General features: G+C 43.7%; 1 protein-coding gene across 1 annotated transcript in view; it reads right to left on the bottom strand.

Annotated features, from left to right (window-relative positions):
• Positions 1–27644, bottom strand: part of SORCS1 (sortilin related VPS10 domain containing receptor 1) — a 262316-nt gene extending 234672 nt beyond the window's left edge. The window contains 1 exon segment of the mRNA XM_066323615.1: positions 26071–27644. Coding sequence (XP_066179712.1) covers positions 26071–26694 — 624 coding nt within the window. The 5' untranslated portion in view covers positions 26695–27644.
• Positions 27645–27936: the final 292 nt, after the last annotated feature.

Here is a 27936-nt window from a genome sequence, read left to right as displayed (position 1 = left end):
AGCTGTCACGCCTTCCTTGGGAGGAAGGAAAAGACTCATGCAATCACAGTATTACATGCCCTGCATTTTTGACCTACTGATCACAGGGCATGCAGAACACTGACTCAGAGACTCCAACAGAAACCTACTCACCCCATGGACAGCTGCTGCCTCAAAGAACTGGCACTGCAAACAGACACCAGTGGAGCAATTTGATAAAGGCTGTCCATCAGGGTTAGCAAATTACAAACCCAACCAAGTGCCCCAATTCTATTTTTGGTTTCCATTCAAGATGGATCAGCTCCTCAGCATACAGGCATCTGAAATACACTATCACTTCATCTGCTACACCATAAATTACCTGGTAGATAAATCTGAAGGGTGCAATTCAGATTGTTTTCAATCAGAATGTTCATGTAGATTTTCTCCTGCTACAGAGGTTTTCTTCAATAGTTTTTTAGACCCTGTCCAACCCTGGACATGGGCAGAACATCCTTTTCCACGCTGCAAACACTGCAACCCATAGCTCAGGCTCAGGAAAAGCTGCAAGAACACAGCTGTTATGTACACATACACATAATCCTTCAATGTCCTTTCTCAATTGAATTTCTCTGTTACATGACAAAAGACACCCATATAATAAAATGAATTCAAACCATAAGACACATAACACATAGTGAGACAAAGCCTAGTTTAAAAGATAGGTTATTTTTCTGATAACTCCTTTGTTAGTTGGTAATAAGAGTTGGTCAGAAAACCTATGGCTTTCTTTTGCAAGAAAACACATCAGAGAAAATGTATCCTCTCTGAAAATAGTGAAATTTCTGGACTGAATTTTGATTTGATTTCTAGACTAAGTTTTGCTTTGACTTTGTTTGTAAAAAGAATGTTTCTTTATATTTCATTTCAAAACAGCATTTAGGTGGAGAGCAGAATAAAAGGGAATAGGAATGACTACTTTTGCATTTATTATCTCATATAGTTACAGTAAAAAAATACTAGAAAAGGGTAGAAAAATTTAGAAAGACTGACAGTATTGGGATGATGCTGGCTTTTAACTGGAACTAGGAGTTTTTGTCATGTGAAATAAAAAAATAAAATAATAATAATAAAAAAACCAATTAAACACTATTTCCTTCATTTATTTGGCTAAAACATGGTATGCTGTCAAAGCAAACACATTTTTGCAGTAGATGTTATCTTCACTTCCAAAGAAGATTAGCATTTGAAATATTTTATATTGAAAAATAAAATAATTCCATCTTCTTTAAAACCCTAGAAATAATTAAAACAACAGTTCATCAGTTCTGCATGGTTTAAAGGAAAGCAGATGTCCACTATGCCACATTAGTTTATCACACTGGAAAATGAAACACGAAACAAATAGGAATTTATTGTGTAAGTATTATCACCACAAATCTGTGTCCTCTTTTACCTTGGTAGTAAGTTAATCTCCTCAACTCAGTATATTTAAGGAGCACACAGGAGGGCTAAGCATGGAAATAGATTCACTTCACTGACTGGCAATTTGGCCCCAGTCAGAGGTGCCTCAGAACAGCAGGCGATGGTGGTGCATCACAGTGAAGTTCATCTCTAATTTTCCTACCATTTTAGGGCCACAAAACCAGTAGGCATTTATTGTAAGCCAGAGCAATCACCAGAAAAATGCCCCAGGATTGGGAGGGAACATCAGCTTCTTCCTCCACCACAGCAGAAATCAGCGACTGTTGGTGAGAAGCCAGCACAAGGCAGTGCGACCCAGCCCAGCCCTCAGCATCATCTGTAATAAAATAAAACCAGGCCATACAGAAACTCCAAAACCACTTATCTCAAAAACACCACATAAAAAATTCTCATCCCGGAGTGTTTATTTCTATTTAGATGTCTTTCGGTTTTGCTCAGCTCCTGCCACAAACTCAGGAGCAGCAGGGAGAAAGCACTTAAACTGTCAACCCTGATGTGCTGTGCCACACTCACACCTACCAGAGCCACGGGGTGCTCAGCCTGCTGCCAACCTCAACAAAACTAACAGGGCACTTGAGCTGGGTATAAGGCACTGGTGGACATTTCAGCAAGATCCACTGGGTTTGCTTTGGCATCTGAAGTAAGAGTTTGCCAGGTGCATGCTCTCCTGGAGTAGTAATCATCCATAGCATTAGCAGAGTTAACTTCACTGTTCCAGCCCAGCACAGACTTTAATCTAATAGTTGAAAATGAGATGCCTCCATGCTGTAAAAGCACACACTCCTCTGCCTATATATATATATATATATATATATATAATGAAGTCCTTTCATTTTATGATCAGTACAATAGTTCTGTAATACAGAAGACTATAATATTTTATTAATGTTAAACTTGTTCACTGGGGAATCCATACAAATCACTGTAATTTTGCCTCACTAATGTTTGTTATCAATTTTCTTTTCTCAATAAAATGAGAACAAAATATTGCAGAAGTCCCTCTCACTGAATTTACTATTTTTATTTTCCTTTTTCTATTATTATTTATTTTTCACCCTTCTCTCCCCCTCTTGTCTGGGCTTCTGTCCAAAGTCACAATGAGTTGAGAATAAGACATTCAGAAAGTATTTTATAATTCTTTAATCACCTAACTTTGACATACTCTAGTCATTTGGGCTGGAGCATTTTGATATAAGCAGATCCCATGTAGAGACAGAATCAGGTCAGCCAGGCAATTAATCATCTCTGCATTTACACTTTCAGCAAAACAATACAAAAACAAAAGAATGCATAGAGAAGATGGGAGGAGGGACACCGTAACCCAGCCCTGATGGGCAAATAATTGGCTTGGCTTTGCTTCTGCATCCACAGAGGAAAGATGTTCAGCTCCCATTTATTAATATTAATCACTTTTGCAGAACCAGCCCCCAGGAACACAGAACAGAACGTGGGAGGCTCAGTGTCCGCTGGCATCTCAGCAGCAGGTTGCAGCAATTTCCTGTGCTGAGCTCTTCTTGCACTCATAGGGGTCTAGTATCCTAAAACAAGGAGTTTGATACCTCAGCTTGTAAATACTGTGTAGTGCCCAAGGCTTGATAACTACAATTTGTGCTTGTTTTTGAGCAAACTCAGTGGGAGCAGGACCAGTACAGTGGAGCACATGCTCACGAGTGGCTGTATTCCCATCGTCTGCTACCCCACACATGCCTCACTCCTTTCCCCTATATGGGAAAGGATTTCATCAGTGGCTTTAAAATTCTTATTAATAGTGTCCCTCTGACTATCCTGTTGATCTGTAAGCTCAGAGAAGCACATACCAACAGCTTCCACGACAGCATGAGCAGGCTGCCCAAAATGTCTTGCAAAGGTTCTTCAGATTAAATCCCAACAAAAGAAATACCATTCTCCCTCTTTCCACTCCAGTACCCTTGGGAAAGAGATCTTGTTACCTCTATGAGTAAACTGAGGCACAGAAGGGGTAAGGGCGTGGAAATTTGAGAATTGAGGAGAATCACTGCTCTTTCTCCTGCTTGGCCACTCAGATGGGCAACATCCCAGAGACTGAATAAACTCAGCAGCACAAGGCTCATGGTGAGACAGATCTATGTAGGTAGCTCTAAACAGGATGTGAGCAAGTCACAGGGTGATTATCCCCCTCTATTTGTGGGTATTTTAGCATGCTCAGTGCTTCTGGAGTTTATAACCTGGAATAGACATTGAAATGGAAGGATCATAGGATATGAAGTTTGAGAGTCAGCTCTCAGGATGCCTATTACACAACAAGTTTTCTCAGCCAATTGCTTTCAAGGAAGAACTTCCCTCAGACATTATCCATCTCCTGCCCCACAATACACATTCACACACTGGTTGACAGGAATCCAAAAATTATCTTTTAAAAACCTCCCAGAGGCCAAATACCCATCAGCTAACTCCTGATTTCAGGACTATCTGCTGTGACATCCAGTGGCCCGGATATCCACACATCACACACACACATGCAAACTCAGATATTTGAAGACTTGGGGAAAACTCAGAAACCACTTTCCACCACTCCATGCAGCCATTCAGAAAGTTCAGTGAAGACCACCAAATCCTTCACTGCATTCCTCTCTTCCAGCCTCACGGATCAGGGAAGAGGCTCTCACCAATGCCTTGGTACTGCCAATAATAAGTTCAGTCAGTTAAGAATTACTCACATAGAGCCAGGATCAATAAAGCTATAGTCTGGCAAAGGCAGTTCAGGCAGGCTTTACAGGGGCATAACTAGGAGTGATGGGCTGAAATTAAGCAGAAGGAAAATTCTGGCTGAATTGCAAGAGAAATTTGCTTTGCTAATGGGTCAATCAATTAGACCAAGCACACAGCTCTGAAGGGAAGCATGCAGGGAAACCTGTCACTAGGATCACTTAAAACTGGAGTGAAGGAGCTCCAGAGGTTGTCACTGCATAAGCAATTCTGCAGTATGCATTTCAGGAGCGCTGCAATTCCGTGTAGCCCATGGGATCAACGCTGAAACTGCACAGCTTACACCACCTCCCAAGGTTGTAGCAACCCTTTCACAGCTCTCTTTCCCCTTCTATTGTATTTAATGCTCCCATACTCTCAGAATGGCATTCACCTAGCTAAGTCATTGAATTTTAGGGTCTTAATTATCTGAAATCTAGCTGTCTTATCAGCTAGCACTGATGGAGTGAGCTAGTGAAATAGGAATTTTTGATAGAAAGTACTGAGGTCTCTCCAACAGCTACCCAGAGAGTCAGAAATAATAATTGTCCAATTCTTCAAAAGCTAAACTTTTACTGAGTTACCTGCTAGACCACAGCTTCTTAAAAACATCAATATGATTAGCTGCAGTCATGTGAACGTGACATAAAAGACCTTAGCTTGTTTACCAAGCAGAACAGAGGATACAAACAATAAGACTTTTGTTTCTACTGTGCAAATACCACCGAGTGAAAATTAAAAGATTGTGCTGACAGAACAGCAAATGGATAAACAGGATCTAAATACAATTACACTGAGTATTAAGGAAACATTCTTAAACAGACACATGAGAGACTTTAAGTACTCTCCAACAAATATGGTAGGGCAAACAATTCAGAACCAGCAGTATGCCACATTTTGGTCTACCAGTGCAGGGCTACACGTTTCCCACAGCAGCACACATCAGACCTTTTTGACTTAAGAGACCATGCTGTTCTTGCAGCATCATTCCTTATCAATAGTGGGATTTGACCCTTGGCCTGCCAGCATGGTCCCCCTATCCAGATATCAGTTATTATTGAAGGAGGAGCCAGGGAAGACTAAAGCTACAGGAACAGCACAAAAATTCAACAGGCAAGAGCACTAGAGAAACAGAGAGAGGCCCATAATGCAGCAGAGTAAGTGAAAGTTAGGAGCTCAATAGGCTCTATGTGTGCAAATGACCTGAAACGTGTGACAGAGGACACTGCTCTGGTCAGGAGTCACGGTCATCAAACCATACTTGTCGTGAAACTGCTCCAAATCATGAATACTCTCCAACTTGGAGATGTGCCTTGAAGTCAGTCTTCTGCTAATAACAGCACTTCCTTTGTTTTTTTCTTCAAGTGATAGAATTTTCCTCGTCCTATAAAGATCAAGAAGGTCAAATATCCCATTCTTCACTCAAATTTCTCGGACATGCTAGCCCAGATTGACTCAAGATGCTAGACAGGCTTATCTCCTCAGCTGCAAATTGTTTCTCAGCTATTGCCCTTGTTATTCATGTGGCAGAACCTGCCACAGCCAAGGCACCATTTTGACATTTGAATCTTTGTCTGCTTGCCCTCTTTTAAATGGTTCACTGCATTTCTTTAAGGTACGTTTTGAAACAAGGCACAATCTCCCAAGCAGACTCCAGGCTGCTGTAAATTAAAGACAAGCAGGTTGTCTAGGCACATTCTCACTGCAAACCAGAGCTGGAAATCAAAAAGGGAAGAGATTTTGCATATTCAGACCTCTAAAAACACCAGTATCTCTATTTCTCCAACAGATGGTGCTAATAATTTCTCTCTCAGATATTCATAAATAAAAAAGGTGAGTTTCATTTGTGGCAATGCTGCAGTGAGAGCTGTGAAATGGGGCAGAGAAAGCAAAGCACAGAGTCCTAGCAGGACCCCTAGGGATTCCCATAATAAAGATGTGAAATGAGAATTCTGGCTCACCCCAGCAGTGCTACTCTGCTTTCAAATCTCTTTCCTGTAAGTGCTAAGTTCCTGAAACCTTTCCCGAGTCTTTGCAGCACCCTTTTCCTCATGTGAGTAATGATGAAAAGTGTGAAACTGGTGAAGGCTTTTGATGAAAAGTGAACTGGCTTATCAAGGCAAAACAGTGGGAATAACAGCTTCCATCTTCTGTCACTCCTCCGGAATGTATACAACACTGAAGTTCTAGAAACAACAGTTGCTTACCATTATGAGAATCAATCAGCAGCATGTTTTCACAAAGGACTGTCGATGTTAGAACCATTTTCCAAATTTCCTTGTTTGTTTTTCCCCCAAATGCATAAACAAAGATCTGCTTAAATATGCTTCAAAGCGTTGGAAAGCTACATCAGGGCTTGAGAACTGGGTAATTAAGAAAGAAATTCACTTCCATAATTGGCACCAAAAAAAAGGCAAGACAATACAATTTGCAAGTAGAACACGTTATTGAGAATAATTGCAATGCTAACAATTTCAGTTGTTTCAAGAGCTCTTACGAAAACTATCACCTTGGCTGTGTACAACCATCTTATTTTTGTTTTTAGCCCACCAGACTTGTTGCATTTGTCCTACAACTTCTCATCCTAAGCTAGACCATTATCCTACATCCTCTGCAAAATTTGCCTCAACCTACATTCCCAAGTGCATGTGCTAAAGCCTTGGTCTTCCTGCTGTATTTTCTCACTCATGGCTCTGTCAGACAAAAGGGCTATTCAGATGTTCCAGATCTCAAGCAGTGCTGAAGCAGATTATAAGAATGAAAGACAAGGTAGAGTAATTTTTAAGCAGTATATACTTTCCTTGGCTACACAGGTTTATGCATTAGGACTAGAAAGTAATGGGAAACTCGGGCAGTCAGACACAGATGTGGTTTTAACAGCAGAGGTGCCATGGTCTGAAATTTAATGGGTTTTTCCAGGAAAGTGAGAGCAGGAATCAGGCAGAAAACATCTCTGTGGAACACAAAGCAAATGAAAACTGCATTCAGCCAAGCACGTTCTCTGCAGATGAAGCAGCACTCACAGACACAACCCAAGCAACCTGGCCAAAGAGCCTCTTTGCAGAAAACAGACAGCAAGGGAGCAAATGATGAGACGAAAGTCACCCTTTGCCTGGCACTTCAGGAAGGAGCAGTCTTGAGATTCACAGACAGCAGATCTTCCCTGCTCCATATGAATGTGCTGAGCACAAATTTAGCGAGGGGAAAATGGAAGACCAGTGGACCCAGACAGGGCATGTGCCTTGGTACATGTGCTACTCCTCATAACACAGGAATTTGTATTTGCACAGCTCACTGTGAGCCCCAGGAGATCTTCCCCATCTAACTTAGGATCTTATCAGGGTATTTTAGTGCACCACAACCTCTGCAGAAGCCAGAACTGATGGATTCCATGGGAAGCAAGGAAAGGATTTTCGTGTTCACTCTACGGTTCAAGGAACTGAATCACCATGAGGCACTGGGATTTTCTGCTAAGCACAGGGACTCTGCAGGAGAGCAGGCAAAACTGAGATTTCCTGAGCCCCAGCTTAGAACCACAAGCACATGAACTATCTTGCCTCACTTCTGCCTACAATACAGCTTTCCCAAAAAGAAATACATACATACCTGAGTACGAAATCAGATGCAAATCCCTTCCTCTACAGAACTCTGAAATTAGCATGGGGGAAGAGAAGAATGCTCTTGAGCTGCAAATGAATAGAAATCAAGCTAATGTACAGCATATATTGCTGATTCTCTCATGCTTGAGTTTAAGCTCTGAAATATTAACCACAGTCATTATGGAAGGCTCTCTTTTGACAGTGCGTCTTATGGTTCATTTACCAAGAGAAAATGGGTGCAATTTTAGCCAGTGTTAAAATTAATCTGCTTTTACCACAGAAAGGAAACTAATCCCACTTTACCAGCTCCTTTGCACTCTGAGAGGAGACTAAGAGAGACAGAATGATTTAAATAACCAGGCTTCTTTGGTGAACCCGAGATTCTGTAGGTTTTCACTCATCTTAGACTGAAAAAAATTTTCTCTGAGAGTAAGATTTCACTTCACCCAGACAAGCACAATTCCTACAAGGCCAAGTACAGAGCAGACCCTGATCTGTCTCAAATTGGGTGCCTACAAGACTCCTAGTTTTTTCCTTTGGGGAAGGTCAGTTCTCAGAAGCCAATCAAATCTGTGCTATCTGGGAAGAATAAAAGCAGCAATAACAACCTACTGTACACTCAGTATTATCCACACACAGTGCCCAGAGACACAGGCAAGCAGCTTTATAAATCCTTTCACACACTGAGTTCACCCAAACTTCTCTCTAAGCTCCTAAACTGCTCCTCCAGCCCTGCTTAAGGAAGAGACAAAATTTCAACTGGTGCATGCCCCCAGGCCAGAAAAGGTTTCCTGGGCAAAGAGGAGAAAGAGGAGAGGCATGAGGAGGCTGAGTTCCCACATAAGCTCCTACCCCTTTAGAGCAGCGTTCTAACTCACACCAGCTTCAGAGACCAAACAGATTCCTCTAGCTTCATTCTGTCTTCTTCGCTTCTTTTTGCATTCAGAAAGTATTTTTCAGTTCTGCTGCTAAACTTTAATCACTCACTCTCTAGGTTTCTCTATAGATTGTTTCTATTGACAGCAAATCCTAGGAGAATTATTATTTTTTATTAGTATTATTATTTCCCAGTAGTGCACACGTAACAATAGCTCTCTAGATACAGCAAATAGATATGAGGAAATGAATGGAACTGTAACTGTCTCATGTCTTCCATTTAAGACACACTGAGTTTTAGTCCTTTTGTTCAGAAACAAATTTAAAGAGAATTTAGGAGCTGTGTGTTGGGGCTGAAATAAATTAGGTGAATAGCAGGAGAGGGAAGCCTGCTATGACTTCAAAGTACAATCAACACAATGATGGGACTTCATGGAATAAGAAAACTAAGACTGAATTTAATACAAATGGCTCCATTGTTATCAAAGGTTCTGTACAAGCTCTAATGATAATTCAATTGCATTGTTCATTGGGGAGAAGGCAGATGAAAATCATTTAATGTTTTATAATTAGCAAAAATACTTCATCCTGGCTACAATTTACCTTCTGTGTGAGGGAACAGGAGAGGTGTCAAAAGAAGGTTGCAGGTAGTTGTGGCTGTATGGACAGCCAGGGCAAACACTGTTCAGGGGCAATGGATTCCATCAACTGGAAAATTCTTGTCAAGGTTTCCACATTGTTCCCCTCATTTTTCCCTTTTACATAATGGATGGGAATGCTGGAACATTTTGTTGCAGATAAGGCTGAGCTGAGAATAAGCACTTCTCCCACATACCTTAAAATATTGTTTTTTCTATTCCAAAGTGAACACTTCCAATTTATTTAGAAAGTTAGGGAGATGCTGAAGTGGATTAAAAGACAGGACAAGTTCCAAGCCCAGCCTTGAACAAGACGGCGCCTACCCTGAGGAGAATCACGAGGAAAGCCTGGTATCTCAGCAGAAACGCAGCAGAAGATCCCATCCCATGCAACTGCTATGCCTTAACCTTGCTAGAGTGACAGCTACAGCACCTTCACCTTCTGGGAAGGCACTGTCTGGCATTTCCTCACACAGAGGTTGGTGGTGTCATTTGTCCTGTGGCACCAACAGGATGGTGGGACAGGTGGGCAAGGAGCAGTTGGAATGCTCTCCCCTCATTCCCCAACACCAGGGGCCATCCTCACTGCCTGCACTGCACACACACCAGTACTGGGTGACACCCATAACCAGAGCCAGTCAAACACCTCCTCAGTGAAATTGCCAAAAGACTGGCGGATCTAAGTGCAGATTTCCTTTCACATCTCATGACAAACCACACAGAAAATCCAAGAAATACTTTTGACCTCAAGACACACATTTGAAAATCTTTCAAGTAGAACTATGAACAGCAGTGCAAGTTCTGCTCTCCAGAAGGAACTATGTACTAGGAAGGCAGAAGGTCTCCTGCCAAAATACAGGCTAGAAAGAAGGTACTTGTGGGTTAATGTGGGTGTTGGCAGATCTTCACAAGAAGTAAGCCAAGCTGTGTTTCACTTTCACAAGTTAAAGAAGTTGGAATGAATGGGGGAAAGGAGGGGGAGGAACACTAAAAAAAAAAAAAATCAGCTGGAATGGGAGAAATCACCTCTGAAAGAAGCCAAGAGTCAGCCACTGATAAGTGCTGTTGTAATTCTTGGCCATCCCAGAGACTCCCAGCCCCCCTGAGATGATAACTGCAGGATATGAGGTGTTGGAGGCTGCCTCTTTATGCCTTTTATAACACATCAACCCATTTTATTCATCCCTTTCCCACCAGCTACCAACACCAGCTTAAAGAAAAAAAAAAGAAAACCCAACAAAGAAGCAATGCCATAGTGCAAGCTTCTGCAGGCAAGCATGCAAAGGCTTCAGCTGGAAAAAAAATCTGAGCATTTTAAGTGAAACATGTCACACTAGCCCAATTTAAAGACATAACAAACATTAGCCCACCTATGGTAACTGTACACTTGAGGGCTCCTCATCCTGAAGTAGAAAATATACTTTAAATGCATAAGCTAAGGTAAGGCAAAGTACTTCAGGTAACCTTCTGCAAACCAAGAATACGTGTGACATTGCTCCTCCTTAGCTCGGCAGTGACAGCCCACTGCACGTCTGAGTCTCAAATCCAAGCCAGGCTGGAAACATTGTGCTGTGATTGCATTGTCAGCCACAGGAGAGCTCTTTCCAAGTCTCCATGCTGAAAAGGAAAAAATGCACCACTGGATTTCCCAACTCTGCACAGGGTGATCCCTTATCCATATTAATTTTTATCACAAAGATACAGGGGGCCCTAAAGGCTTTTAGTATTCCTTACATCATCCTTTGGAAAATAAAAGCTGTGTCTACAGACTTTTGTTGTCCGCAAGTATTTCATTTCTTTCTGAGCCCAGAGACAGCATCTCTCCTGCTGTAAGAGCTTACCTCTTCAAGTAGCAAGGCAATTCCCTGCCAAATTCAAGAAGGTAAACAAAATACATCTCTTCTGGCAAAATGTCTCCACACCAATTTGTGTAATTGCCCATGTCCCTGAAGAGGGCCTTGTTCATGTTAAGGCTCTGACTCTAAGCACTGAAATACAATTAAACCAGATGCATCAGACAAACTGATTGGCTGGTTCATGTCAAACCCTCACAGGTGGTGGCTAAGAAAGGTGACTCTCATTCAGAGATGCTGAGAACAAATAGCACAGTATATCCAGGGAAAGTCACAGCATGGAAAAGTAAAGGTAAATTTGTTTATCTATACTTCATCCCCCAGCAGCATCTCTGCCCATTGAGTATGAAATTTTGTCTAACAATGTTAGTATCTGCCAGTGTGTTTTCTTATCACCTCGTCCAAGCTGTTTTACCAAGACAGAATCAGACCTTTTTACTTTTATCCTGACTCTTATCCTCTGTCTGTGTCTTTTGTTACCAGCCAGAGCTTCTACATCTCTTAAGTCCAAAATCCCCAATAGAGAAAAATCCCACATTCTTTCTCAAAATGCTCATGCTTTTCTCTTTGCATGAAATCAATCCAGTTATCTGCATCTAAAATAGTGAAACATTCTTTTCCCTCTAGCGTCTCATTTTAGCCAGTTCTGGAGTTTAAACCACTGTTCAAACCTATTGTTCTGATTGTATTGCCCCAATGCAAAAACCTTGCCTTCTCTCTCATTTTCCCCTGCCTGTTCTTTCATTTCTCTAAGCCTTGTCCCACAAACTTAGCTTTCTAACACCATCACGTTATTCTGTTCCATCAGCAACTTCCGTTTGCTGCCCCATCCCTGTATTTTCCAAGCAACATCTCAGCACACAATTTTCCAATCTTCCCTCGGTTTTGCTATGTCTTCTTCCATTCTCCACTTCACATTGCCCCACAAACACAAAGGTTTTAACCAGGTAACCTACCTGGTTAAAACACATTTCTCTCCCAAGACTGGTTCTTCAGTGGTAGAAAACATCTCAGACCACAGTGGGTTTTCTTTCAGTTGAGATAACTCAACATCAGCTTTTCAAAGCTTACTAACAACCGTGGCTCAGCTTCTCTGCTAGAAGAAACTCTTAGTCAACAAACTACTTACAGTTTCACACACTTCTACAAAAGACCCTCAACTTTTTACACTTATCCCTCATATCTCTTCCTGGTCTTCCTACTCCTTCCACCTAAGAAGGCAGGAAATTGCAGACAGATGGGTCCCTTTCAAGGACCTGTTTACACCCTGAGAGCCTACCTCATCTTCCTCCAAATTGCCTTCTTCTGCTTCTCCCCATACCCTCAAATCAATGCTCATCTCGTGTGTTTGTGCCCATCTGTATCTTCTTCATCATCGCTTTGGTTTTTTTTTCCCTTTCGAAAGTTAACTGTCTAAATCACAAAAAGCTTTCCTAGGCTGAATGGAGTGATCGCATAATCAATGGATCTGTAAATCCCTGGATGTTTCTGCTGCTCCTTATCGCCTGTTCACACATTTAAAGTAGCAGCAAACATCCACCCGACCTCCTCCCTGAGCGAGGCCACTGCAATCCAGTTACCTGACTCCTTCATAAAGCACTCCAGAGCATTCCTTGGAACGCTTTCTGCACTGAGGCATCTGCCTCCCAAACAATGGCTGAGACAGTTCTTCAAACCGGGAATCAAATATTTGTCTTTAAAGCATTTCAGTGCTGGAAAAAGAAACATCGTACAGCATTTGCAATTAACAGGGAGGAGACATCTCCTTGTTCCACACTAAAACGTTGTCAGTGATTAACACCTTCAGGAGGCTCCTGCTTGAGTGGAAATTGCCTACCTTTGGATCTCAGCTGTCAATTTGCTCAGCAGGGGAAGGGGTCAGAATGGTAAAAAAACAGCTATTTGGGCTTTCAAAAATGTTTCTCTTGCAATTCATTCTCCTGTTGAGTTTCTGTTCTAGTTAACAAATGGCAAAGCTGCCACACTTCTGATTTTCCACAGTGAAAGCTACGACTGTTTCAGGAACAAAAAGCAATATCTGATATTCAAGTTCCCTTCACCATAACTTTATAGCAGCCAATAAAGATCATCTTACAGCAAAATATTGCCAAGATTAATTTTAAAACCACCTTCCTAGCTACATTCTCTATCTGAATGTGTCAGAAGCCAGCATTTCTGTTCTGAGGAATTCAGACAGGCTAATGCTTGGTTTCAGTCCCAAGAGGCAAAGGCAAGATCATTAAATTTCCCATGTGTATCAGTAAATATTTTTCCTCTGATAGTCAATAACAACAAAGCATTTTCTTTCTATAATGTCAGAGGATTAAATACTAATTTCAAACATATAGAGAGATGTGGCTCTGTACACTTCTATGATTATCGGTGATAAAATCCCCACAATTGATTCCAAAAGGAAAACATTTGAGCTTTTGAGACTACCCTCTGACTTACCTCCCTGCAGCACCTTCAGTGCCCAAAGAACTTCAACAAAAATCCTTTGGTGATGCCTTCCATGTGAGGAGACTCAGCAAAGAGGAGAGAGATGGAAACCAAACCTCTCCAGGACAGAAAAATACAGTTTTTAACACATAGGGCCCAAGAATAGACAGGGCCCATTACCAGAAGCGAGGGTCAAACAGGACAGAGGAACAAGGAACTTTTACACTTATCCTATATATTTGGTATAGAATATGTGTCCATGTGTCTTTATCTTGGTGCCAAAGCAAGTCAATTGGCAGGGTTTCTCACTTTGACACTATCAGAATGCAGACAATTTTGGTTGATATTTTAGTGTAGAAAATGTCACTGTAAATGACATACCTCCAAGAAATTTTCTGATTTTGACTAACTGTATTTTCTAACAGAAAATTCTTGTGACAACTTTCTTCCCCCTGACAACTTTCTTTCCCCGAGTGGCTCTAATATTAGCATTTAATGACTTATGTGTCTCAGCGGTGTTTTCAATTTAGTGACATCATCTGTCCTGTGTAAACTGAACACAGAGGGTGAATATTTAAAACTATGTGTCATCTATCTTCTTCTGTCCTTACTGAGCTACTGCATTCATTCCCCGTCCTTCATTATACCATGTATTGCTACAATGAAATATTTTCATCTCCTAGCAGCTGCTACTGCATAATGTATTTCTGGATCATCTGAGTAGCTTGTTAGGAGGAAAATTTACTAATGAGTTAAAATTTAATTTGTCTTGTGTCATCCCAGTTCAGACATCAACCACACAATGTCATATATTTAAGCAGAAGCCCAAAATTACAGACATCTTTTCTACTCTCTGAACTCTCTCCAGCAACAATCTCCACATATGTCCTTATTTAAACAAAATTATCTCTATATAAAAGATTAAGTGCAGGTTTCCTGAGTAACATTTTATAATGAGATGCTGATTCTTTTGTACAATATTCTCTGCTCCTCATAAAACTTCTCAAAGTACTTCTTTCCCCTACTTGCTCATAAAGGTTTGTTTCACACCAAAATTCACCTTGCCAAATGCAAGATTTCTCAGAAATCACTCTTTCTGCTTGCACTTTCAATACCTCAGTGTCAGGAAGGAATAGAGATGGATTCTTCCTCTGCTTGCCTCAAAGCAGTTCTTGGCTTAGATGAATACTGATTTATGTGAGTGGAAAAGGCACAGACTCCACATTTCTCCTCAACTACTTCATCCTGAGAGGGTGCCAGATGCAATGGAGATAGGAGATATGGGAAGGATAGAGCAAGGCAGACAATGAAATTTTCTTCTCTTTGTGTGTGTATTTCTCTTTCAGTCTGACAGGAACACTGGTGATCTCTTAACTCTTTTTGGAAGGACCTTTGGAAAGCAGTTTGGGGCTTGTTTTCTTATTCTACTTTAAAGCCATCCCTCAGATGCCTCACTGATAAGCCTGCCTTAAGAACTTAAATAACACCGAAGAAAATTGGTGCTGCTGTACCCAGGACAGGCACCACCAGCAATTTAAAAAGGTCATGCACAGTCATCAAAGCACAGGCAGATAATCCAGAGCACAAACACTTCCTGGAAATACTTGTTACACTTCACATCACCTTAAAAGTTCTAGGAAACATCAGAATCTCTTTGGTTAACTCTGCTTTAAGAGAAATGTGATGTTCACTTGCACTGAAGCAGCATTTCACCTTCACTGTTTGCCGTGATGAAAACACAGCTGCAGTAACACTGCCAAGACAGAGCCGCCTCCTGAGGAGGGCTGGAAGGGACCCACACCCAAACAGGACAGGACAGCAGCACAAAGCAATTCTATTTGAGATAAAACTAAAAGGAGAGATTGAGAAGCAAGGGAGAAACACCAGAAACATTCATTTTCTCTCTCTGAATCCATGCACAGTTTAGACAAACCATCAGTATGAATGTTATTTGCTTCGCTGCATTCTGTGTGTATCTACACCTTGTGTACAGACAAACTTCTACACTGTAATGACAGCCTGCATCCTTGTGCCTGTACCTGTCCAGCTGGCAGGCAGGAGGGGACATGGCAGGTGTTCATAGCAGGACCACCGTCTTCATGCTGAAGCCTCAGGTGTTCCCCTCTGCCAGGAGTGTTATTCCTGCTGGCCCTGCAGCCCCCGCTGCCAACACCTGCAGGATCCCATTTAATTGCTGCCCAAGGAGCTCGTGTCTGACAGCATCAGTGCAGGCTGGCCTGGCTGCTGGGCTGACCTGCTCATCATGACAGTTTATCAGGGCTGTGTTGACCCTTCATTAATTCAGAAACACTTGCCTTCCCCTGCCCTTCTGCATCCAGGGGAAGCATCAGCGCTCGCACACCTACACGCAGGTGTGTGCGGCTCTCTCCTCGCGTGTTTACTGTTTATCCTTTCTTTTTCAGGAACCACACTCCGAACGTGTTGCTGTCTGAGCTGTCACTGCCTGTCACATTACAATGACGATGGCTGCTTTCAGAAGCCAGTTCGGGTTGTTTAATCATCGCTCCCCTCCAAGCTGTCCATCACAGGGTGGTCGCCAGGCAACAGCGTCAACAGGCTGGGCTGTGGGTGGCTGATGAGGAGGAGGAGGAGGATGCAGCACACGTTTGCAGGGAGGAAGAACTCACGTTCCCATGGGAGAGGGAGGTATGGGAGCTGCTGAGTCTCTTTCTATCTGATGGGCTCCCAGCCTGCAGCATCAAGAAAGTAACAGGGATTTCAGCAATTGCCGATCCCACTGTTTAGGAGGGGGAAAAGATGCCAGGAGGCTGGTGCATGGCACAGGTGTGCAGAGCTGGGTCTCGTTTCCTCAGCTCTTGGGTCCATGGTCCAACTCACTCCCTCACAGGTGGGGTGGAAGGGCCCTGCCATCACGCCCTGGACACAGCCACAGGCACACACTGGGGTATCAGACAGCTGGAATCGACCACATTCACTCCTTCAACAACTTTAAAATGAGTTAATTTGGAGTGAATGACAAGTTTCTGGAGATCTGGAAAGATCACATGTCAGTTTACAAAACTGAAAATAAAATGGAAGGCAACACCAGACTGGAAGCTTTCAGTCCAAAAGATGAGCTGGAGAATATTTTCATTTATGTCTGTTTCATTTTTTTTGTTTTCAAGGATACACAATTAAACAGTAATTTGTTATTGAAACAAACACGCAGATCTGCATCAAAGCATCCTTCAGTGACAATAGCCTAAATATTTACTGCTAAACTTCATCAGCTGATCTCTAGTGACAGGAGGCCACTGGATCCAGGCTAAGTCCAGATCTATGTAGGCCAGATCTATTCTCATCTCCAGCCCAGGTTCTGTCACTCTTTGTATACTGAGGAGTGTGAACACAAATGAAGTGGAGAATGTGTAGTGCAGTCCCTCCCCACGGTTCAGTCCTCAGCCAGAGTAACATCTCAAGGAATAATCACCCCACAAACTTCTCCAACACGGTGACATTTCACCATGGACCTGTGCATCATGAAATTAAGTTTAATGTCTCTCCTCTTTTGCTGGTGTGTCTCTTAATAAGTTGTTTAGCCTGCCCTATAAAAAAACAACTATTCTAAAGCTTCAATCAAAGTAAGATCTCACTGTTATTTGTAGATAACCATTTCAATAATTTCATTATCTTTCATCTACAGGAATGTATTTTTTTTTCTTAGGAAACTCAATTGAAAGCAGTGGAAAGCAAACTAGTTTTCCATATCATGTTCTTTGGCATACAGAGCTTGAATTTCAGCATAAGTATTATTTTTACAACAGAAAATATATTTACACTTACCTACAAGTAAATACTTAATAAGGTCCTCAAATATTCATTTGAATATTCAATGGAATTCACTTTTCCAACGTTTGTTTTCAGGGAAAGGCACTGGCACTATTTTTGGCCAAGACAGAGAACATTAAGCTGTTTCTAAAAATTTAAACTGACCCAGTGACACACACAGAAAGGGAGCATATGACCTCTTTCATCTACTGAAATTATACTTTGTAGTTAAAAGAAAAATTTTCCAGGCAAAGTCCAAATGATTAAACGGCATCCATTTCCATATCAGTGAGGAATTTCTCACTGCTTTCTGAATCAGGAACTTTATGATTACTTCATCCCCCCATAAAAAAACGTGCACCTGAAGAAAATCACATATTGAGCAGGGACAATTTATGGAGATAAAAACATGCCTACATTCGTTACATAAAATATTTCCCTTTAATTATTTTCTCCACCTTAAATTTAGTGGGGGAGGTGAGAATGGGGGGGGGGAAAGAGAAACACTGGAGAAAAGACATGGGATATCTCTGTTGGGTTATCTATATAGCCTGAGATTTTCTAAGGAGCTTTTCACTTCCTCCTGAAGTCAAGGTGAAAGAGGTGCATTTCATGAAGAGGTGCATGAAAATTATCTGCAAGAGCTCATGGCACTGCTGTCCTCGCATGATCACCAGCAAAGGTGATCTCAAACCTCACGCAATTAGGATGTGAACACTGACACTGGGTTGGGACCTGATGGTGTGAGTTATCAAGAGCTTCTTCCCTTTGTAGGCAAACAGTTTCCATCCCAGAAGCCCAGACGAGATGAAGGGGCCATCTCTGGAATTTTCCCAACAGAGGAGAAATCACGAGGTGCTGGCTCCTTGACCTTCCTGCCCCTGAGAAGCAGTTCTGCCCCAAACATGGCACAGAGAGAGCTCACTGGAGGCCCTGTCCCACTTTGGGCTGCTCCTGTGGGGAATGCTTGGCACTGACATCCCCCCACAGCTGCTGAAAGAGATGCAACTTCCCTCCTTCTTCCCTCTAGATCTCCACCTGTTTCCTCAAGCTCCTGCCCCCCACTCATCCCACACCAGGGGCACCTGAGCACAGCTGCCCTGAGCATGTCCCCAGCACGGGGGAGTCCAGAGGCAGCTCCAACAGCCAGTGTGCGCTCACAGGAGAACATCACTCCCCCACTGAGGGACACGATGGGAGGTAAAATTAACTTCTTACAGACCCTCTAAAAGGAAGGAATTACATTTTAGGACACATCCTAAAATATCCTGTTCCTTCTGGAAGTACTTTTCTTTTATGTTCCCCAAGGAGAGAAAGCACAGTACTAAGTAAAAGTGTTTTTGTGTTACCAGCACCGAGAATTAGGGATTAAGGGCTCTTACATTAACTGTTGTTTGATTTAAGATACAGCCAAAAAAAATTCCAAGTGGCACAAAAATCATTTTACCGCATCAACTTTTAAATGCATTTAAAATTCCAAAATAATTACTTTATTACCCAGTGCTGCCATTTGAATTGGAATCAAGGTCCATTTTCATTTAACACAGAAATGTCAATTAGAGCTGTGGGAGTCATTGATTTTTTGGTTTGCTGGTCAGGTATAAAAAAATAATTGAGGAAAAAAAAGCACCTTGTGTCAGTCTTAATTTTTTTTCCTCCTTGGAAATGTAAATCTGAATGCAGCTTTGCATCTGGATGAACAGGATTCACTACACACAGCATTTAATATAACAGCAGTTACCTAAATATAGGCAAAAACAGTTTGAGATGCTCTGCAATTTCCATACCTGGACATCAGGTAGGACACAGTTGCCACAGGATGCCCTTACCCTATGAAGCAGCAGTCAGAACTAATGCCATCTCAGGTGTCCCTTGAAGTCTCTGTCCAGCACACTGAAACAAGTGTTTTGCACCACTGGATCATTTTTTAATATAGAATATAGGAATTGGAAATCCATTCCAAAAACGCTGCCTGATTCGAAACAAAAAAATGTTGCATTTAAACTTTCACGATTTGGGCTTGTTGAGGGCTATTTCCCAGGAGCCTTGGAATCAAAGGAAAATCAATGTGAACATACAAAATGCCCTGGCCAAGCCACAATAGCATTTTCCAGAGAAAGTGGTCTTTAATGGGGCAGTTTCATCTGCCTTGCTGGAGCTCTGCACAACACAAGGGTTGCATTCACTGACGTGGTCCGAAAGGCCCAGAGGATGTAAAATTGTCCAAGGCCAATGCTGACCTTGCAGCCCTTCATATGTAAAGCTGTGTCACAACTGAACGGGTCTGTAACCCCTGCAGAATCAATTAAGGACTTCTGACCTCCTTGCCTCCCCCTCTGGGCTGACTTCACCATGGTTGCCAGGTTAGGGAAATACAAACATCTTATCTGAAGCCAGGAGGAAAGGGAGAAACCCGTTTTCTATTATAAAGTACTGTATTAAGAAGATTGAAAACTATAACCCGATTGCTTTACACAGTTTATAGCCTCTCGATATTGCATGAATGCCAGTTGCAACTGTCAGAGCTCTTCCATTATTCTCCTTAATCTCCCCTTGTGAAGGGATTTGCATATCCCACCTGTCAGTGGCAGAACCTCCTCACCGTCTCCCAAACTCTTTCACAGAGACCAGCATCACACAGTGACAAGCCTTTCTTCTAGTCCTCACAGATTCTCTTTCACTTACTGCTTTCTCTCAGAGCACGGCTCTTCTTATTAACGATTTCCCATGTATCCTATTTCATATTCTGTGTATGAAAAGCTTGTTTTATCCAGTCAAGAAACACATCCAGAGATGGACTGCAACACAGAAGAAAGAAATACTGTGGCTGTTGAGTCTTTTTTTTTTTTTTTTAATTAAACACACACACAAGAAAATAAATACCAAAAGAACCTGAAAACCTCTGGTTAAAGGAATAAAAGTCCTACCTAGTTACGGGAAATTTAGAGGAGGTTTCATATCTAGAATGGATGTAAAGTATTTTAATATCTAACAGTACTAAATATAATCAAGAAGACAAAAATTTGAAACAAGGGACTTTTAGCAATATTTTAATTTGATTTATTTTTTTCTGATTTAAATTCCCATTTTTGTTTCCTCACGTTTTATTTAGCCCTTCCAAAAGATATTCTCAGTAGCTCTAGCAAGAGATTAGCCTGGAACAGTCTCAGCATCTGGTGCATTATACTCTTTAATACTATTATATATTCTTGTAATGTGTACATAATACAGACTCCATCTGAATTATATTAATGCAAACATCCTCCTTGCATGAATCTTTTTGGGAGCTGTTTTCAGCACCTTAGGAATCAATCTCAATACGAAAAAACTGACACTGGGGTCGTTCCTCACTGTGGGTCTCACTGAGCACCTGGCTCTGGGCTCCACATCCATATTCATTACCTTAAAATTCCTGCTTTATAACGATTCAATTGCCATGGGAGGGAGTGATGGGCTATCACAGCATCATACAACAAAATGCTGGTCACTCATGGGATGAATGGCACCCCTGGTAGTTTTACTTTGAAGCCACAGCTTTGCCAGCAAGAGAAAGGCAAAGACTATCAACTATATCCTCTTGCATGAACGTGGGATTTGGGCAAAGTCTCCAAGTGAGATGTGAAAAAATCACACTTTGAATTATGGTTCCCCCATTCTGGACTGAACAGAACACTGTTCAGTCAGTGTTTAATTAAGGCAATTTAAGGTACTTTGGCCATGCCTTTACTGCCTCACTTGTAAAAAAGAATATATTTATTCTCATCTTCATTCATCAAAAGCAAAAATCAGATTCAAATTTGAGTTCTTGGGAATCTGACAGTAGAAATTCAGAGTTCACTCTCTACAACCTGCTGTACAAGCAGATACAGAAAGAAGAGTGCTTGCTTGATCTAGCAAACCAGAGGCTGAATGGGAATATCATCACTGCCTGTAAAATAATTCCAGGGGATGTAAGTGCCAGGGAGGGAAAATAACTTCAATTAAAAGGAACATACACAAATGAAAAAAGAAAAAAAATAATCTAAACTGCCCAATGGCAACATTAGAACAGAAATCAAAGAGGTTTCCAACAGTCAGGAGAAAAAGGCTTGGAACAGCTACCCAGAAAGGAAGAAGGCAATAGAAGGGTGAAGAACAGAACAATGCTAGATCCCCAGCTTTTTGTGCATGTTTGTAGTTTGATCAGTCATGGCTGTCAGATGCAGTACTACGTGCCGTTCTTGAAATTCCTCATTTACAAAGTAGGTCTGAACACTTCAGCTGAAAATCCAACAACTGTTTATTCACAATCACTTTGTCCAGGACAAAATACAACTTACTGGAAATATTTAGGTGCATCATTATTCTGCCTTGCCTGTGCCCAGTTTGTCCTGTCAGTAACATTAAGTAACATCTTGCAAGCAATACCTAATGCAGTGTCTCATCTTGCCTAAAAGCTCTCCCATAGGAGACCTAACTCTTCCCCTGCTGTCTGGTGTAATCACCTGACAAGAGCAATGATGACCTTGCAGGCTGCAACCTGCACTGGACCCTTCAGCTGTATTGATGTTCTGCTGTGGATGGAATATAAAACCTGTCTGCCCATGGTAGCTTTGCATCTACTCCCAGCTCCACCTCCAGATCTCCATCAGTCTGCTGAGGATCTGCTGCTGTAGATGAGAAGCTGCTATGAGAAGCTCAGCTTTGTCTTTCTAACCATGTAAATCACAGAAGCTTGACCCAGCTGTTTAAAGGTGTCATGCTCACATAAAAGCCAATCCCCAAGTATAAAGCCAAGTACATGCTCAAATTCTCTGCCACACACTTTGAGATCTACAACAACATCCATCCCAGAAGAGTACTTTGTCCAGTGCAAGGCAAACTGCTATTGTAATAAATGAGTTGAAGCCCATGCTGCTTTCCTTCACAGCACCACTTATAGCACCAGCTGTAGCATCAAGGAACTCACTCAAAATCCTTTACCTTTTGACCTCCACCAATTTTTCTGCTCTTGCTCCAGAATACTTCCAAACAAATAAATAAGGCACTGATCTCGTTCCAAGCCAGCTTAGCACAGAAGCAGTCTTTATTTTTTGTAAGCTCTGAAAAGCATCTGTATCCCAAAAGCTCATTATGGACATCATCTAGTGACTTGCTTCTCTCCATTAAAACCAGGTCTCATTTTTAACTCCACACATAAATCTCTACTAGCTCTTTTCCCCTAGTCTATAGCATGACATTAAGGGAGCTATAGAGACTCCAGACCTACAGTGCCAGGATACACCATCAGCAACACGTTTGATATCTCTGTGAGCTAGGAATTCTGCCAACTTCCACACCATTGATGACATTTCTCAGTGGTGCAAAAAGGCAGGAGATCTCACTTGTGTGTCTTGTATCAGAGATTTGAGAAAGATTTCAGGTCATATGAACTTCTACTCCAGTTTTATAGGAGCCAGTGGAAAGATACTCAGGATGGATCAATGCAGGTAAATACTGCCAGGACCCATTTACAGACTCAACAGTCCAGGCTCTTACTATATTGTCAGAATGATTTCAGGCAGGGTGCTGGCTTGGACCAGTTAACACCTTCTTGCATCATCCCAGACAGTCTGGCACTCAGTGCCACCAAAGACCCTTTTCAGAACCCACTTTTGCTGCAGCCACTATTCTCTGTCTTGCAGACTGAAAGAGCTCAGGATTGTAGAGAGGTAGGACAACTTTGTGTGGCCTCACTCACTTCCACTGGAGTCAGAGAAAGCCTGAGGCCCACCCGTGTTTTAATACAATACTGGATACATTCCTGATTTCATCCTCATCAGTCAGTTGACAAGCCAGGCTCCCTATACCTATGTTCTCCTCTGAGGAGCTCCTGCTGACTCCATCAGTGAAACAAGTACACAGTACAGATTAGGGAATGAATATGTGAACTGGGTCCCTACAGATGAGCAGAGCATGCTCCAAGTATCTGGATGTCAATGTGGATCTGGAGAGCAAGCTGTCCAGGGAGTAGCTGAAATCATTGATGGGCCAAAATAAGCACCGATCTAAAACAATTTATGTTGATGGAGTTAAACCTGGACAACTTGTACGATTATTTATTATTCTAACTGCACCTGTGGCTTAGCATACAGCAAATTCAAAGCAAAATGCCATCAGGTCCACAGTGCACACACCCCATATAAAATCACAGCTAAGCCTGAGAGAAGCTGCAAACACCCAGAACAATCCCATACAGAAATCAGGAGTTCAGGAATTCTTTCGCCTCCACAGCAGCACTGCAATTATATCCACACCACCACCAAAATAAGGATACAAGGAACCACAATGAGGCTGACAGGATAAGGTACACTGCAATAGAAAAACTCTGTGGTGACAATGCTTTAATTTTCCAATTTTTTCACCTAACAAGATTTCAAATATTTTGAGCTTTATGTTTGATTTTTCCTGTTCTGACACAGATACTGAAAACTGTGATCCTCTTCACACTGTCCCTCTGCCTGGGCAAAAGGAAAAAGTTGTTAGACAGCAGCACTTATAGAGCACATAAGAATGAAAATGAGAAGAGGTGTGTAGCATCCCTGTGCCACAACATGGAAATTCCAGCAGGAAGCTGTGCACACAGGAGTGCAGACAGGGCACTGGGGTTACACAGCACCCTCACAAGCAGCACATTGGGATCTTCTGCAATACCCATGCAGGCAGAACTATGCATGTTGTACCCTAAAGGAAGCATTTCACCCCAAGCCCATCACACTCCCAACTCCATCCCTGATGGGTACCCAAAACCTCCACAGAGAGACTGCCACCCTGGGCTTCCTCCTGAACACACACCACTGCTTCAGCTGAGCCTGGACAAGCCTCCTGTGCATCCAAGTCCTGCTGGGGCCCATCTTCAGTGAGTGTTGTGAGGGGGCTGCAAGCACAGCACGAAACAGAGCAGCACTGCCAGAGCCCCCGCAGAGCAGCAGGGAGCACAATATCCCTGTGCACAATGCAACCTGCAGCTCTTCGGGAAGGACAGCCACAAAATGTTCCCCCACAGCTCCCTGAAAACAATTGTACACCAACACACTCAGAAAGTAAATCCGTCCCTGACAAGAGCAGCCCACACTACCACAGTGGGCAGAAACACATACACAAATACATGTGTACCTAAACACATATATAACAATAGATGTGCCTTGAAAAATGTACAGGTGAAACATAATTGCAGTGATAGACCAGAGAAACTGCTGCCTGCTGGATGACTTTTTATATCAGAATCTTTTTTCTTAGCAAATGGGTCACTGGAAACTAGTGTCAGCCTCAATTCAATTTGTATGAACAGACCTGAGTTCCTACAAGGTAGCTTCTGTTCACACAACTATTTAAGAATAGTCTAGCTGAGTTGTGAAGAAAGAGAAAAGTCCTTCAAAATGGAAATGACAACTATTCCCCTGTCAATTAATTGATTAAAAACTTCCTGATGAGACCATAAAACCGTGTCCCAATTAACTAGGGCTGAACCCCACAGTGAGGTACTTATGACATCCTTTGCAATTCTAAATTAAGTAGCTCAATATAGTCTATACCAAAAGGAATTCACAATGACTAGACTATCATTTCAAAATGTTATCAGTTTCCTAGTACTAAATGCTGAAAAGAGGCCAAAGATTTCTGCCAGGCAGCCAGAAACCTGGCATTACAGCTGCAGCACCTTAGAGGAGAGCCCGTGCCCTGTTTCTCCAGGGAAGTTGTATGGGCAGCAGTCACGTAGTGGTGGCACCCCTTTCTCTCTCATTAGCATTCTGCTTGGTGTCTCTGAGAGGCAAAGTTGGAGAATCCGGGCAGACTGATCCCTCCACTTGTGCTGGTCCACGAGCAGAGTTAAGGGCAGGCAGAAAGCACTCCAAGCAATTTACTCTTGCCTTCCCTGGGCCTCAGCCCTCAGCTCCAGGCACCACGGCAGCACAGGCTGGAAGGATACAGTGCCCAAGTTAACCCGGTAACTTTGATGTCATCACTATGGCTCCAGCCTGGGAATCGGTCACTTACTTCCCTGGCCAGTTTCGTTCTGCTTGGCTCAAGTCAGAGCTGTTCTGATGTTATTCCTGAGACACAAGGTTATGAGGAGGAAACAAGAACTGTCCTGTTTAACACCTTGGTGATAAGAGGCAAAAAGCAGCTTTATCCCCTACACAGAGACACTTCGGAGGCAAAGTCTTGAAACCCTCCGGCATCTCCACATCAGCAGGGCCTGGAGATGAGCCCTTGGGCTGACGTGGGCCCCCACGGCTGGCAGGAGGAGGAGCAGCAGCAGAGGGGCTTTCCCTGGGCATCCTTCCAGCTGAGTCTCCCAGGCTGCCCGTGAGGGTTATCCCGGGGAGAAGGTGGATGCGAAGGCGCATCCCCTGAAGAGACCCTTGGCCGCGGGCGGCGGCAGCGCTGGATCCCGCCGCGGGGCGAGGGACGAGGGGCCGGGAGGGGGATGCGCTCAGCGGGCGGGCGGGCAGCGGAAAGTTTTTCTACTCCAGAAGAATGGCCCTTTTGAAAGCCTTCTGCCCCACTGCACACTGCTAAGCGAAGCCAATCCCCGGTGCCCGGAGGCGCAAAAAACCCCTTCGAAGGAAAAAAAACCCAGCACCCCCCACCCCCGATTACACACACGCCGGGAGGGGGAAGAAAGAAAAGGGGGAGAGGGGGAAATAAGGAAAGCGCGGAGGAGCCGCCCCCGGCCGCGGTACTCACGCTGCTGTTGTGGCCGGACCAGTGCACCATGGCCTGGTTGTGCGCCGAGTCTCCGGCCAGGGCGAAGGTGGTGCTGGCCAGCCGCAGCTCCTCCAGCCCGAAGCGGGCGGCGCCGCCGTCCCCCGGCTCCCGCCCCGCGGCACCGCCCGGCCCCGGCCCCGCGGAGCCCCGCGGGCTGCGGCCCCAGCGCCGCCGCCCCGAGCCCGGCCGGGGGCGGCCCTGGAGGGCTCGGTCCTCGGCCGCAGCCGCCGCTGCCGCTCGGGGACGGCGCTCCCCGGCCGCTTTCGCTGGCTCCCTCGTCGCCCGCCGTGTCTCCCAGCCGCTGAAGTCCATCCCCGCGGGAGCAGGGGAGAGGGTCCCTTGCAGCCCGGCATCCTCCTTCCCGGCCTCTTGCCCTCTCTCACCTCCCTTCTCCCCGAGGAACCTCCTTTGCTCCTTTTCTCCTCTGTCGGTCCTCAAGTGCATCAGAAATCCCTGCTGCGGCTGCTGCTGCGGCTGCACCTGGGAACGGCAGGATCTGCAAGTTATTTCTGCACCGGTAAAGCCGTAAGTGAAGAGGAAAAGCCATGTCCAGTACAGGAGAGCAACGTGCCAGGCTGGGTACCAGCCAGCAACTTTTTCCATCGCTGCCGACTGCTGATGAGTGCGAGGGAGAAAGAGCGAGAAAGAGAGCGCAGGAGCGAGGGAGCCGGGCGCTGCCGATTCAGCCGCCGCGGGGTAAACACGGCGAGAACTCCACGTAAAGTTTCCGACTCTTCTGTGCTAGATGCAGCAAAGGGGTAGAGGAGATTACTTTCTTCCCCTCTTCTTTCCTTTTTCTTCTTTTGCACTTTTTGCTTTTGTCTCTTTTTCCCCCCTCTATTTTGTTTCTTTTTTTCTTCTTCTTTTTTCTTTTTTTTTTTTTTCTTTTTTTTTTCTTTTTTTTTTTTTTTTCCCAAGACTGGTGTTGCTGATCAGGCTTGTGATGGAAGGCAAAGCCACAACCACACGGGGGAGGAGCTGATTTGAAATCAGAGAGAGAGGGAGAGAGAGAGAAGCAAACCCTGGCTGGTGATTTCTCCCGGCTGCCTCTGTGGAAGTCACAGCTCGCTCCTCTCCCGCTCGCTCTCTCTCTGCTCGCTCTCACTTCGCCGCTTCTGCATCACACTCCTCCCGCAGCCGCCCCGCCAGGCCGCCCCGTGCCTGTGTCGTGAGTGGCTGGTTACTCACTCCTCCTCTCTCACACATACTCCAAAGCCGGACTTACCCCAACTTTTAAACTCGTATTATCCGATCCCTTCCTCCCGTGCGCTTCCTTCCATCAGCTCAAACCCCTAAAGCCTGCTCCCCAGCGTGCTGGAGCCGCCACACATGGACTGGAAGCAGGTGTGCAAAGGGAAGGAACAGTACACGCGTGTGTGTACTCTCTTCCCGGAAGAAATGTTTTAATTCGATTAAGTAAGTGGCCTTAAATGTCTGAGCAGCCTCTGAAATAACCCTTTCTTGTCTCCCTCCATTCGCTGATGTAAGTGCCCTGGAGTTGCTCGGAATAGGCACCTGCGCTTTTTTCAGGGAGGCAAATTCGCATTTCTACCCCTCTGTTCCCTCCTCCGCTTGTGCTTCACTGTACTGTCGTTTACAGTGGCTGCCGATGCTTACATAAATCACTCATGCAAGGCAGAGATGTACCCACATAAGTGCTGATGGAGACAGGGACAAGCTTTTGGAAATGAAATGACAGCACTTGGTGGAGAGGGAGATTCCCCTCCAGTGGTTTATCAGCAGAAAAAAAACCCTTGTTGCTCTAGCTGTCTGTCACTCTTTTAGGACCAGCATTTTCTCCCCCAGGAGCTGTGCTCCTCTCCCAGTATCTGTCCTCCCCGGGAG

This window comes from Sylvia atricapilla, chromosome 8, assembly GCF_009819655.1.
Source record: "Sylvia atricapilla isolate bSylAtr1 chromosome 8, bSylAtr1.pri, whole genome shotgun sequence".
NCBI lineage: Eukaryota > Metazoa > Chordata > Aves > Passeriformes > Sylviidae > Sylvia > Sylvia atricapilla.
Note: the sequence above shows the minus strand (reverse complement) of the source record. Positions and strands in the feature narration are given on the sequence as shown.